The 14,924-nt window shown below is 38.7% G+C and overlaps 1 protein-coding gene across 1 annotated transcript in view; it reads left to right on the forward strand.

Moving 5' to 3' along the window:
• HEATR5B (HEAT repeat containing 5B) overlaps nt 1–14,924 on the forward strand; it is an 84,807-nt gene that overhangs the window by 16,637 nt on the left and 53,246 nt on the right. Inside the window, exons 8-15 of the mRNA XM_026649512.2 lie at nt 3,198–3,447; nt 6,470–6,625; nt 8,090–8,340; nt 9,338–9,449; nt 11,080–11,232; nt 11,567–11,666; nt 12,721–12,830; nt 14,390–14,403. Coding sequence (XP_026505297.1) covers nt 3,198–3,447; nt 6,470–6,625; nt 8,090–8,340; nt 9,338–9,449; nt 11,080–11,232; nt 11,567–11,666; nt 12,721–12,830; nt 14,390–14,403 — 1,146 coding nt within the window. The remainder of the gene's footprint in view (nt 1–3,197; nt 3,448–6,469; nt 6,626–8,089; nt 8,341–9,337; nt 9,450–11,079; nt 11,233–11,566; nt 11,667–12,720; nt 12,831–14,389; nt 14,404–14,924) is intronic.

Here is a 14,924-nt window from a genome sequence, read left to right on the forward strand (position 1 = left end):
TAAAAGGGGGGTGACTCTCCAGCTGCTTCAGTTCCTTCCAGCCGTCACCAGCTGAGCAGATTAGGAACTGCTCCAGGGTGTTCCTAGATCTGTAGCTAGTTTGATCTAGTTAGTTCATAGTTTGGTAGTTAGTCCAGTAGTTAATAGTTTTGGTATTAGTATTATAGAGTAAGTTAGTTATAAGTTTTTTGGTGCAAAGGTGGTGGAACCAAAGACTAAAAACCCCAGATTTAAAATGTGCATATCATGTCTGGCTGTGTGTCCGGCAGCTGACGCACATGCCAGATGCCTGGCATGTTGGAATGAGGGACGCTCCCTGTTGGAATGCTTGATTTGCTCAACCTTTTGCAACGTGAGCGAAAGAGAGAGAGTCAGAACAGCCTTCAAGCAATTTTACTACGAGAAGCTGTCAGCAAAACCATCCGAAACCAGGCAAATGCAAGATTCATCGCAGAAACCAGTTTAGGCCTTGAGCGAATCTGCAAGGAAGAAAGATAAAGCTGCCTCCTCAGTACTCAGCACTGACGGATCCGGAAATAGGAAGGCTCTGAAGAGGAAAGCCTCTCCTACTGTGGTGTTAGCCTCTGCTTCCAGAGCCAATCCACAAGAAAAAGACTGACATTAGGGGGCGCATGAATGCTCTATCCTCATTGGTGCCAGCCTGTTTGAAAAGAGCCAGTCTGCGAGAGGATCTTCAGGGAACCTACTGGGTATACAGATTCTTGAGGTAGAATCAGGAGATGTTGTTCTCCTTCCGATCCAATTCTGTTGGATCCAAATGAGCCGGATCCAGAAATTAAAGCTAAGGAAGGAGTGGTTTGGGGGAAAGATTAAGGATTTGATAACTGATATTGACACAGCACCACAACGCCAGGTACATAGATTGGGTCCATCTCTGACTCCATCAGTGATTAACCCTTGTGTTGCAATTGAGCAGGACCTGGACATTTTCTTGGCACCAATTCAAAGGGAAGAGATGGAGAGTTGAAGAAGTCACGATTTCTCCATTGCTCCTGCCAACTGAGGCTCCTTCTGTGCGAAAAGGTTGACCAATTGTACCAGTTCCCTCAGGAAGGTCTTGCTTTGTTCCATTCTCATTCCTTTTCTAATTTGTTAGTAATAGAGGCTGCACTACTGATGTCGAAGGGTACACAAGTTCACCCTGCTGATAAAGAAGGGAAAAGACTGGATGTGTTTGGGAGGACAATATTTTCTTCGGCTCCTTTAGGTTTGTGAATAGTAAATTATGAAGCTCTCATGGCTAGATATCAATATCATTTATGGGGAAACTTTGTGACATTCCTGAATGCACTACCGGAGGAGCATAAAAGATTAATAAATGCTTTTTTAGTAGAAGGGCAACATGTGGCTAAATATCCATTGAGAGCAGCATTTGACTCTTTAGATGCATCAGCTAGAGCAATGGCTTCAGCTGTTGAATTAAGAAAACATGCTTGGGTAAGATCAGTGTGTCTTTCTCAGAAGACAAGGATGAGATTTGAGGATCTTCCCTTTGAAGATGGCTTGCTTAGTGCACAGTTAGATGACTTGCTAGGGAAAAGGAAGAACGACAGATCTACCGTTAGACCTTTGGAGTTTGATACAGCAACAGGATCATCTGCAGTTCCATTTTTCCTATACCAGAGACAATATCCACTTTCTTTGACATTGGTTCCGTATTCCTATCAGAGGAAGAATAATTATTACCAACCTCAACATCATTCCTCTCAACAACAGCAGCAAAACAAAAAGAGGTCATGTAAGCATCACAATAAGAAAGGTAATCTTCAACATCGTTGTCTTCTGCAGTTCCTCCAAGATCACAAAGTTGACAAAAAGTCACAGCTACAAGTCAGCCTTGTTAGATTCTTTTTTCCCCCATGTTAAGTTCTCCTCACACCTTCTATGGGTCATCTCGATTATCACTTCAAAGTTTTTTCTTCTGCTGCTACTGATAGCTCATCTCAATTGATTGGCCTCTTACAATTGGTATGCGTACTTCCACCTTTTCATGTTCTCTGTATGTATAAATATCTTCTGTCTGTGTGTTCCACTCTGCATCTGAAGAAGTGAGCTGTAGCCCACAAAAGCGTATGCTGAAATAAATTTGTTAGTCTCTAAGGTGCCACAAGTACTCCTGTTCTTTTTGTTAGATTCTGTTATCCTCTGTTTGGGGAACCACCTGTCCCGTTTTTACCAGCAGTGGGAATTAATAACATTGGGTAGCTGGATTCTAGAGATTATTGAATGTGGTTATTTGGTACAGTCCAAATCCCTTTTTTTTCACCAACCCCTCTCTCCTGTTCTATCCTCAATGAAGGACCTGGTTCATTTGGGTTTGCTCAGAGAGGATGAGTCTATTAAAGAGTCTAGTTTCTGCATGTTATCTCTAACTTCTATAATCTCTTCTCTGTGCCTTCAGGAGTGGTTTGCAGCTCTGGATTTAAGATGTGCATTTCCACATTTCAGTATGGCCATCTCACTGGAAATATCTGTGTTTCATTGTAGGAGAGGAGTATTTTCATATAAGGTCCTCCCTTTCGGTTTTTCTATAGCCCGAGAGTGTTCAAAAATGTCTCTGTCGTAGCAGCATAGCTGAGAAAGCAGGGGATTTATGTATATCCCTTAACTTAACGACTGGTTAATAAAATTTTGTTGAAGGAAGAGACCCTGTTTCATGTAAATTCCAGTCTGGAATTGCGTATAAATTGGGAAAAATGACTCCTAAATCCAACTGAAAGGATCCCTTCCCTAGGGATCATATTGGACTCAGTTATAGCAAAAGCCTTTCTTCCAGAAGAAAGGTTTATAAAATTAAAATCATCTTTACATCTCCTACTGCAGTTTCCTCAACAGCCAATACTATTTTTATTCTATTTAATGGGTCTCTTAGCATCAGCTATATCAGAGACCCCGCATGCTAATCTTTGGACGAGAGGTCTGCAGCACTAGCTAGGGAGAAATTACAAACCAGGCATAGACAATACACATTGCAAATTGGTAATTCCACAGTAGGAGTTAACAACACTGACGTGGTGGACATGCAGTCTAAATGCGATGAAAGGTATACCATTCAGTTTCACTATGCCATCAGTAATATTTACCTCCAATGCATCTACTGTGAATGGGGGTCTCACTTAAACAACAGTATCCTTTTGTTTCTGTTTGCATTGAATATATATATCTTGTATTTGCAGGCATATGTTGTCTTTGTTACAACGCTAGGAGGCCAGTGGTTGGAGCGCAATTTTGCTACATTTTTGTCCCATGTCCTGGATCTGGTGTCCCATCCTCGTGCAACTCAGACTCATGTTGAGGCAGTATACTCTCGAAGATGTGTGTCCTTTATCCTGAGAGCAACCGTAGGCAGTTTATTAGGGGAGAAAGCGCAGATTGCAGCTGCCAAAGATATTTGTCAAGCCATTGGTAAACAAATGAAGGCAGTGGGTAAGAAACTTTTTTCTATATTTAGAAAACAAGTGGAGCAAATCTTTAATAATGTTTCTTCTCTACTAGTGAATGATTACTGCAGTTATGCTGTTAAACTACTCAGCTGTTTTTTCCCTGAATCATTTTGCAATGTTAAGTTATCCATACTAAAAATTTGGTTCTACTCTGAATAGTGATTCAGCACAAGTGGCATTGTGGAGAGTGGCATTTGTCATCCTGTCATCTAGTTTACAAGTAAAAAGATTTTTTTTTTTTTCAAACTGCTATCTCAAAACTGTCTTATGGTCTCAAAAAATCAAGCTGGGTTCTTTCCTTCTTACGCATTATTACTTCTATTAATCGCACGGGTCATATTAGGCTCTAAAATAAACCCATGCATTCTTCCTGAAATCTAATTTGATTTTACAGCTGCAATAACTGAGAGCATATTTTGAAGACAATGGAGTTACAAAAGATAAATGTGGTCATAACTTGGCTTGCAGAATCTTTAATTATTTGTGATAGTGTCTGAGAAGGAAAGATTCAAAGATCCCATGGAAAGTTTTACAGAGCTGGCAATTAAAATAAATAATTTTACTTATAAAATGAGAAAATATGGGCTGGAGATTGAGACAGTAAACTGCACTGTAACATTTTCACAGAATAATTTTTTCAGGGTATAACATCATAGTGAAAACTACAGTTAAGATTATATCAGAAATTTCATCAGAATTCCTGTTTCCATGGTCATAGCTGTCTGAAAAATTCTCCTTTTGCGGATGATACTTCTGTCATTGGTCTCATCTCAGAAATTACTTCCTCACTGTAGTTAGCAGAAAATTCCCTCAGAAATTTTAAATTATTGGAAGAGCAATAAATAATTTTTTCATCATTTTTGAGACATTTGATTTTTGTTCACCCATAATCCAAAAATGGCTGAACAAAGAAACTCCAAATTTTGCATTTCCTTATTTTGTAATCACCCCTTTGTTAGCTTTGTGGTGTGATGGAAATGAAGTTATGTGCCTGAAAAATCACTTCTGAGCATGCTCATTTGTTGTCTGTCAGTATTTGAATAGATGTCAGACTAGATGATCATGATGGTCCCTTCTGGCCTTAGAGCAGGTATGGGCAAACTTTTTGGCCTGAGGGCCACATCTGGGTGGGAAAATTGCATGCAGGGGGGAGGGCTAGCTCAGTGATTTGAGCATTGGCCTGCTAAATCCAGGGTTGTGAGTTCAATCCTTGAGGGGGCCGCTTAGGGACCTGGGGCAAAATCAGTACTTGGTCCTGCTAGTGAAGTCAGGGGACTGGACTCAATGACCTTTCAGGGTTCCTTCCAGCTCTGTGAGATAGGTATATCTCCATATATGAAAAGGTAGGGCTGGGACAGGGGGTTGGTGTGCGGGCGGGCGTGTAGGGTGTGGGAGGGGGTGCAGTGTGCAGGAAGGGGCTGGGACACAGGAGAGGTGCGAGGTGCAGCAGGGAGCTCAGGGCAGGGGGTTGGGAGGGAGGAGGTGTGCGGCAGGAGGCTCAGGGCAGGGGTTGGGGTGCAGGTGGGGTGTGGCGGGGGTTGGGGCACAGGAGAAATGTGAGGTGCAGCAGGGGGCTCAGGGCAGGGGGTTGGGGTGCGGGGTGCAGAAGGAGTTCGGGGTGCAGGCTCCAGCCCAGCGCCACTTACCTGGAACAGCTGCGGGGTAGCAGCGGCACACACCGGGGTCAGGGCAGGCTTCCTGCCTACTCTGGCCCCGCGCCGCTCCTGGAAGTGGCCGGCACCACGTCCCTGAGGCCCCTGAGGGAGGGGGGGGCAGAGGGCTCTGTGCGCTGCCCTTGCCTGTGGGTACCTCCCCCGAAGCTCCCATTGGCTGCAGTTCCCCCCAGGCCCTCTGCTTCCCCTACCCCCCAGGGACGTGGTGCTGGCTGCTTCCAGGAGCGGTGTGGGCTGGATCTGGCCCACGGACTGTAGTTTGCCCACCCCTGCCTTAGAGTCTTTGAGGGGATGGATCACTCGATAAGTTTCCCTGTTCTATTCACTCCCTCGGAAGCATCTGGCACCAGCCACTGTTGGAAGACAGGATAATGGACTAGATGGATCATTGTCAGACCTATTATGGCCATTCTTATGTTATCACAGTGTATATCTTCTTTGCCCAGCCTGAATAGCCTAGGGCTGCTGCTGAGATAAGATGCAGGAGGAAGAATGGAAATGTCTCCTTGAAATACACAGAGCAGAAAGCACCAAATTACATTTCTGACTTTTTCTTTTATCCCATAGTTAAGGGTGTGGTTTCTTTTTTGTTATAAGCCTGCTTTTTGCAACCCCCATATACATGTGCATGCAAATTCTTGAAAGAAACAAAATCTAAAACTCTGCATAAATATATTAAGATTACATTTTTATAAATTTGTATATATAGGGGTGTGTGTGTGTGTATGTGTGTATATATATATATATATATAAAAAATAAACATATGTCCATATTTTCCTCTATAGTCACCTTTGCTATTTTAGAACTGCTCCTTTTCTGAGCTAAATGACTTTTGTAATTATTTCTAGTATCCAGAATAATTTCTGGTCATCCATTGTAAATGGGGCTTGGTTGGACTATTTACTTTGGCTTTTGCTAATAACCGTAAAGATGTTAAATTTTGGGGGGATTTTTTTGCCATGTCATTGTAGGTAGAAAACTTGTGGTTGCATTTGCATTTTTAAGGCTGTTGCCAAAACTAAATAGTCTCTGTCCAGCTTCTGTAGTGATTCTTATCTGTATTCAAGTGTGAGTCAAGTGACAGAGTTTAGTAAGGTTTCAGAGTAGCAGCTATGTTAGTCTGTATCCACAAAAAGAACAGGAGTACTTGTGGCACCTTAGAGACTAACAAATTTATTTGAGCATAAGCTTTCGTGGGCTACAGCCGAAGAAGAAGTGGGCTGTAGCCCATGAAAGCTTATGCTCAAATAAATGTGTTAGTCTCTAAGGTGCCACAAGTACTCCTGTTCTTTTTAGAGTTTAGTAAGATACTTGATTTTCTTTGTTTGCAGAAGCGGTTGTGAATGATACTAACGGGGAAAATAAATCCGGAGCTGCTGATGTAGCTGCAAGCCAACATGTGATGGTGTGTGCCCTTCAAGAACTAGGTAGCCTGGTTCAGAGCCTGAATGCCACTGCATCGCCACTCATACAAGAACCCTCTATAGGTATGTGGATGGAGTTCAGCAGCTCTATATAGCAGTTCAAAAGACATTTTCATCAGTTATATGGAACACGGTTAAAATCTGGCAAAATATAATGGATAAATAATCATTTAAGAAACACGTTATCTTCCTCAGGGTGAAATTTTTTAGGAAAGTTAATTGAAAGTGGCCTAGCTGTTGCTGAGAAAAGGGAAAATAAGTTGTTTTGCTCATGTTAAATTTTTTTTCGTAAAGTGGTTTTGTTGAGAAGCTCTGGTGTCTCCGTGCTTTGTAGCAAGGGGAGGGAGTCGTCTTTGTGCCAGGGATGTGCCTAGGGTGACTAGATTTCCCGATTTTTATAGGGACAGTCTCGATTTTTGGGCCTTTTATATAGGCTCCTATTACCCTCCCACACCCTGTCCCAATTTTTCACACTTGCTGTCTGGTCACCCTAGATGGGCCTTTTGCTGTTCCCAGGAAAAACTGCCCAAATTTGGCCAAATTATAAGCCTTTGAAAAAGCTCAGTTTGCATATGTTCAGTGGAGAGTTGTTAGCATTTAACAGGTAGATTATCTGAAAAGTGTCTGTACAGAGCATGCTGCAGTGCAGGGGCTTTGCAGGATTTTCCCTAGCTACTGAGGGGTACTGTGGTGTTGAGCATAGGAACTAAGGGCAAGGATACTCACTCCTGTGCTCTCAGTGCTCCCCTTGCTGGCACCCAAGCACTGAGAAGAAGGAAGACACCTGACTCAGATACAGTGGGGATAAGAGCTGGACATGGGGGTGATGGAGGGAGTAGATTGGGACATGGAGCCTATTGGAGACTTGGCTGGCAGGTGACAGAAAAAGTGGGAAATGGTGGGGGAAGAGAGACGGGGACTGGCTGGTAATGGAGACTGGGATGAGGATCCTAGGGGAAGAGACAGGGCCTGGCTATATGAGGAGGGTGCTCTTGAGACTAGGAAGAAGAGTTCAGTGGTTGGGGGAGGGGAGAAGACAGGACTGGGATGAGGTAGAAGAGTCTATGACCCCTAGAGCACACTCCTATCCAGAACCTGGAATGGAACCTAAGATTTCTGAATCTTGCCATATCTCTGTCATCAAATATCTGTGAAACCTACTGGCAAAATGTGTGTCTCATCCCCCTCTAGTGGCTGTTTAGGATGACAGCCTACTGGTGCTCTGTCACCCTGAACTCGAGTGTCAGAGGCCTGTATTGTGGATCTAAAGGTTCCAGTCTTTCTGATGAACTATTTGAGGATCAGTATGATGCCATGTGATAGAATTTATATCAGTTTATTTTTTAAAAACATAGGAAATAATGCACACAAAACGATGTTAAAAGAAAATTAAGGTTGCAAAATCAAGCACTCAGAAGTTAGGAAACACCAGAATTAAGGCTGCCTCTGCAACGTTGAGTTGGCCCCCTTGTAGATATACATTGTGATAGTCTTTAATGACATGATCATGTATTGTTTTTTCCACAGGGCTATTGGAGACAGTAACCTCAGTTCTTCTTCATCCAAGCATGGCTGCTCGGCTAGCTGCTGCATGGTGCTTGCGCTGTGTAGCTGTGGCATTGCCTTTTCAGTTGACTCCATTTCTGGATAGGTGCGCTGAAAGGCTCAACAATCTGAAGACCTCACCAGAAGCAGTTAGTGGCTACAGTTTTGCAATGGCTGCTTTACTAGGTGGAGTGCATCAGTGTCCGTTAGGTATTCCTCATGCGAAGGGAAAAGTGAGTTGATGATGAAGAACGTTTAATCTCTGGAATTGTACTGTAGTGAAAGATATTTGTATTGAGAAATAAATGTTCCAACTGACTGCGGGACACTGACCTTTAAAACATCGTTGAAACCTAACTAATGACTGATAAAGAACAAAAGTCATTTTTTGTGTGCTTTTAGTTATTGTTTCACAGCTTTTTCTCGTTGTGATTTCATTAAATTCTGTTTCAAGAATCAATTGATAACACAGACAAGTTGACTGTATCAGCATTGCACATACATAGGAGTAGATAACCTGCCTAAAAAGTAATCTGGTCTTTACAAAATGTTAGATTGTTTATTTGAGAACATTTTAACATACAGTAGAGCAGGGGTAGGCAACCTTTCAGAAGTGGTGTGCCGAGTCTTCATTTATTCACTCTAATTTAAGGTTTCGCGTGCCAGTCATACATTTTAACGTTTTTAGAAGGTCTCTTTCTATAAGTCTATAATATATAATTAAACTATTGTTGTATGTAAAGTAAATAAGGGTTTTAAAATGTTTAAGAAGCTTCATTTAAAATTAAATTAAAATGCAGAGCCCCCCAGATCGGTGGCCAAGACCTGGGCAGTGTGAGTGACACTGAAAATCAGCTCATGTGCCGCCTTTGGCATACGTGCCATAGGTTGCCTACCCCTGCAGTAGAGCCAGGGCCGGCTCTGGCTTTTTTGCCGCCCCAGGCGGCCGGGGGGAGGGCGGCCAGAGCCCCGGGGGGAGGGCGGCGAGCCCGCTCTTTCCCCAGCGGCCAGAGCGGGGGGAGGGCGGCCAGCCCGGCCGTGGCCCCGCTCTCCCTGGGGGCCGGAGCGCCGCGCCGCCCCCCTCCAGGTGCCGCCCCAAGCACCAGCGTGGTGGGCTGGTGCCTGGAGCCGGCCCTGAGTAGAGCATGTGTAATAGGTTACTTTGTGGCAGCTTCCTTAGCCGATTTAACTTATATTTGAAATCTATTACTCTTTATCCTGTTGTTGCAGATGGTAGTCAGTATTGCTGAGGATCTGTTACGAACTGCTGCTCAAAATAGTAGACTGTCCTTACAGCGCACTCAAGCTGGGTGGCTTTTACTTGGTGCACTTATGACTTTAGGTTTGTACTAGTAGTTGCTTTTTATTTTAGTTATATTGTTTTAATTCTTGTCCAGCATTTGTAATGCATCTGTTGTGGTAAATACACTTTGTGGTGGAGCAATCAAAAACCTAGCACAAGATTATTTATTCTAGGGGGAAAATTACTCTGTTTGTATAGCATTATGTTCATAATTCAATAGTTAAATTTTCATTTATCCCTTTTTAAGTTAAACTGGAGTGGTATACTGATGCTTTTATATAAGCTGATTTACCATACCAGATCACATTTTTCTGTTTAGTTCTGCATTTAACAATAGCAAGTAGCTGATGCCTTGGAGGAAGGCAACCCCCCTCTACCTCATTCCATAATTAATGTGCCTTACTTAATTATATAATGCTGTATACAGACAGAAGGAATTCTTTATTGCTTTTATAAATGAGATGTGATTACCCATCTCAGTATCTCATCTCTGTGGAACAGTATAAATAATTATAACTGAACAACTACAGATCTTAATGGTCTTAATTATCTAGTTGTCTTTTTAAAATCCAACCCAGTATTTGACTCTAACCTTCTGTGGCATTGCATTCTGCAAATTGATCATACACTGAGAGGTTTTTAAATATCCTCTCTTTGAATTTTAGTGATCCAGTAACAATTTTCTAGTTATATTATGACACAAGGTGAAAAGGGGACAGATCTCTATTCACTGTTCTCAATCAGGTTCTTTCTCAAGTCTATTCTTTTTGCTCTAAGTAATCCTGCGTTTTGCAAACTTGTTGTCATATGTGAGCCTTGAAATACATTGAACTATCTTGGTTGCCCTTCTGGGGACTTTTTCTGTTCTTTTTTTTTTTATTATTTAAAGAAAAGAGTTTGCAACAGTGGATTTTATGCGCTCCAGAACTTTTTCTAATACGTTTTGAAAAACTTACCATTAAAGCTAGATACTTAAAAACTAACTGATAGTTATTAACTTTGTTTGTTTGTAATGTGAACAGTTTAGCTTAGTTAAAAGAACATGTCTTGCTCAAACTGAGAATACAATGAAAAACAAAAATATAGACTGGTTGTAGAAGTCACTAATCTATTATCATAAAAACACCCAGGTTTTTAAAGGGACATTGTCAACTTAAATTTGCCCCCAAATTTAGCATTTGTATAAACAAGACTCCGCAGAACCTAAGGCTAATATATATGTTTCCATGAATTAAAATACCAATAAAACAGTTGTTTGCAGTGTTGTTGTAGCTATATTGGTCCCAGGATATTAGAGAGACAATGTGGATGAGGTAAAATCTTTTATTAGACCAACTTCTGTTGGTGAAAGAGACATGCTTTCGAGCTACGCCTCATCTATCTTGTCTCTCTAATAAAAACAGTTGTTAGTCAACAAATAAAAATACCATTGCAGTTTATTTACAGCACTTTAAACCTAAAAATGAGAATGACTTCCTTTATTTTTCATTGTTCTAGCAGGAGGAAATGCAAAAAGTAAGCAATCAGCAAAAAGTAATTGTATTCAGAAATCTCTATTGCGTTGCAGTTTATTTTAGTCTTAAGTTATTAATTGAAATACTCTTATTTTTTATTATATTGAACATTATAAATAGATGCTGCAATTTCAGATAAACATTTCCTTGGCTAGGTCCTTCAGTTGTTCGGTACCATCTACCTAAGATGCTGCTGCTATGGCGAAATGTATTTCCTCGTTCTCTAAAGGAGCTAGAAGCAGAGAAAGCCCGAGGAGACTCTTTTACCTGGCAAGTAACATTGGAAGGTCGTGCTGGAGCTTTGTGCGGTAAGAATCACAAAGAAGTGGTGAAAGTTCATGTCCTGTTTCATTAGATGTATGCTAATTTCAACATCACAAATAACATACTCATACAGAGAATTTGTAATTCACCTCTTTCTATCAAAAAGTAATTAAAAAAGCATGCACAAAACTTGTTACATAATTAATTTTTTTCAGTGTGTAATCTTACTAATTGTTTTATGACCTATGAGTTAATTAAAATGTGATTAAACGTTTTCTTTTTTGATATCCTGTTAACATCTGTAGCTTGGTTACTTGCTGAAATTTATTTCCATTTCTATTGCAATTTAACTTTGACTGAAATGTTTTACATTGATAGCTATGAGGAGTTTCGTTGCTCACTGTCCTGAGCTCCTTACTGAAGATGTGATCAGAAAATTAATGACACCTATAGAATGTGCCATGACAATGATGTCACAGTAAGTAGACAGCTTTTAAAATTCTCTTCCTTTCTGCATAATTTTTAAAGGGACAGTCTGAGGCTAAAAATGCCATTGTTAAAACAAATCTTTGCTGCTATTACAAACAGTGGCTTACATTATCAAAATGGAAAAAAAAATCTAAGTTGTCACTGTTTCAGGTCTGAGTTTTACTTTTCATTGAGCCTGGATATTGAAATTGGTTCAGTAAGTTTCACTTGTATTTCTAGTTAGTTTTACTTGTAGTTTCTCATGCTGTGACCTTATGTTGCAGTCCTTGGATTGCCCACAGAGCAATGCTCATTTCTTTTTCTTGAAGTAAGATAGATTTTTTTTTTTTTTTAATTTCATGAAAACACTTATTTTGTTCTTTTGTGATTAAACTTTTACAAAACATAATTTATATTTTGGGCCTGTTTTGACTTCTCTTTAGAGAGACAAGGTAGGTCTGGGAAAGAAGAAGAAAAAGAGCTCTATGTAAGCTTGAAAGATTTTCTCTCACCAATAGAAGTTGGTCCAATAAAAGATATTACTTCACCCACCTTGTCTTCCTAATATTTTGGGACTGACATGGCTTCAACAACACTGCATACAACAATTGACTTGGCTTCGTCATTTTAAACTCCCTTTTTGATTTTGGATTTCCAGCTCAATAAATTCTTGATTCCTTAGTCCCTTCACAAAGAATAAGAACATCAAGAAATTAGAAGTAAAAATGAAGTTTTTTAATAAAAGTGGCCTATTATACAATGCAATAGATGAAAAGGTTTTAAATATACATTACGGAAAACAAAACAAAAAAATAAATTTAAAGTAGCAATAGTTTACTAATGTATTTTGATCTGCTCTTTGATTTGTACAGGGTTAAAGATGCTCTCAGTACTGTTACTTCTGAAAACAAATTAATAATCTGAGTAACTTTATTCAGAATAGTTTTCTGAGCAGTGTACTGTTATCTCAACTTCCACTTACTTTAAAAACATTCGTAAATGCCCGGTATCATAACATAATTAATGCTTGATTGTACATAATTCTCTTCTTTTTCACACTGTAGCATTCCATCGGTAATTAAAGCCCATGGAGCTCATCTTAAAGCTAGCGCAGCTATGGTCCGTTTAAGACTTTATGACATTTTGGCTTTGTTACCTCCAAAAACTTATGAAGGTAAATAAATATATATTTTTAAAGGGAGTTACCAAATAAGAAAGTGTAGTTATGCCTTTTGATGGATTCTTTGGTGGGTAAGGCTTAGATCCATGCCAGTTGAAAAGAAATCATTGTTTCAAAATCTTTACAGTGCAGCTTAAATATTTAAGATCTAAATTAATGGTTAAAAGAAATGATAGAGTTCAAAGGTGTGACAAATCTTCCATATGTATTTGGTTTATTATTTCTGTTAACACAAAGCAATTGAATTTCTGTGATTTCAGTGCAAATACAGGGCTAAGAAGATCCCATGTCATTGTTTCAAAATAAAAGATAACATTAGTAAGATAAAAATGGAAACTCTAGAGGATGAAGAATATAGTATTAGAATTTTAAAGATTATATTATCAGTTTAGATGCATAATTTGTATCCTGCATAGTACAGCACAACACATACAGTGTATGTAATGTATATGTACAGAAGATAAAGTTCCAATTTGTAGAGTTTTAGGAGAATTTTAAGTTTGTAGTATTTTATGTTTTATTTAACAAATACAATAAACTGATATAAAGAGGCAGATACAGAAAGATATCTTAAGGCTGATACACCAAGGATAGAGATAAGATTCATTTTGTGGTTTTAAGTTTATGGTTTCCTAGTCTTTAACATTAATGCAGTTCTAGATTGATATACATAGTGGATAAAAATCCATAGTTAAAAAACCCTTAAAAATTAAAATTGGATATTTTTCTTTAAATTGGATCCTTTAATTTACATTAAATACAGATTTATTTTTTTAAATAAACATTTAAAATGAAATTTGAAACTTTGAAAAATTATGTTAAGGCCTAAATTTATATAATTTATTACAATCATTTAAATTAAATTAAAAAATCATATTAAGCAGTACATGTTTGCTGCTTAAGTTTTAAAGAAAGTCAAACCACTTAACTGGGGAAGTCACTGGCTAAGCATGTGGAACCAGAGTTTACTGAAGTGTAAAACCAACTTTTGACAGCCTTTCTGCAGTGCAGAGTGAATATTTTCTTCATTTCTGTTTATTCAGCTAGGTTAGTTCAATGACTACTTCATTCAAAGTTAAGAAACCAATTGGGAAAGCAGGAAAGCTTGTTTTCCTCTTTCATTCTGTGAATAGAAACTAGGTGTGAAAGGATGAGATCTACTAGTTCTAAAATCTTGAAGGACATGTTGACCAGAAACAATCACTGCAGTTCTCTGATTACAGATTCTTTGTTTAATAAATCAGTATTAAATGCAAAACATGATTTGATAAACTTTTTTTCTTATGTATCCTGCACATTTAAGGTAGTTTTATTTAACTACTACTAATAAATACATAAATACAAATTAAAATGCTGTTATTATGCATATTTAGTTGAATTTGAATTTCCATCCAAATAGACCTTGACATAAATCACGAGTAAAAAATTAGTAATCATCTAGTAAGTAAATGCACCATTCACGATAATAAAAAATGTAAAATTTAGGAATCTGAAAAATGTAAGTTAAGATATATAACTGCTTACATGAATGTGTAATATATCTTCTTGCTTAGCAAAAAGAAATCTGGTATAAAAGTTTTATATTTAGTTGCAAATCAGCATGCTTTAATGGTCACCCACAAATGGAGAAATAACTAAAAATTTAAATGGAAAAACAAGATTAAAATCTGTTATTTAAATTAGTGTTTCCTGTTTGCTGATTAAAATCAGCTTTGATTTAAATCAATCCAAAGTGTGGATGTATAAAATATATTGATTTCAAGTGTTCAAAAGGTTAGCATCATTAAGTTGACATCTAACTTGTAAATGTAACTGCACTTAGGACAAAAATGCTTATTTTCTTATTTACGTGTGTGAATTTTCTCAGAGAATTCTAATGAAGGATCATTTATTCAGTTTAGATTCCCTAAATGTTAGAAAGTACACACAGTCCTTGAGGAAATAAATACACTCAAACATTAAAATGATTTTGTATTTTTCAAATGCGCCTTTTTTTCTGGTCCAAAAGAAGTTGTTTGTATTCTATTTTTTTTTTCATTCTGCATGTCAGTAATTCAGAGTTTAATAAGCTTAGACATGCTAATATAT

This window comes from Terrapene carolina, unplaced genomic scaffold (genome assembly GCF_002925995.2).
Source record: "Terrapene carolina triunguis isolate 2854851 unplaced genomic scaffold, T_m_triunguis-2.0 Scaffold85, whole genome shotgun sequence".
NCBI classification, from domain to species: Eukaryota; Metazoa; Chordata; order Testudines; family Emydidae; genus Terrapene; species Terrapene triunguis.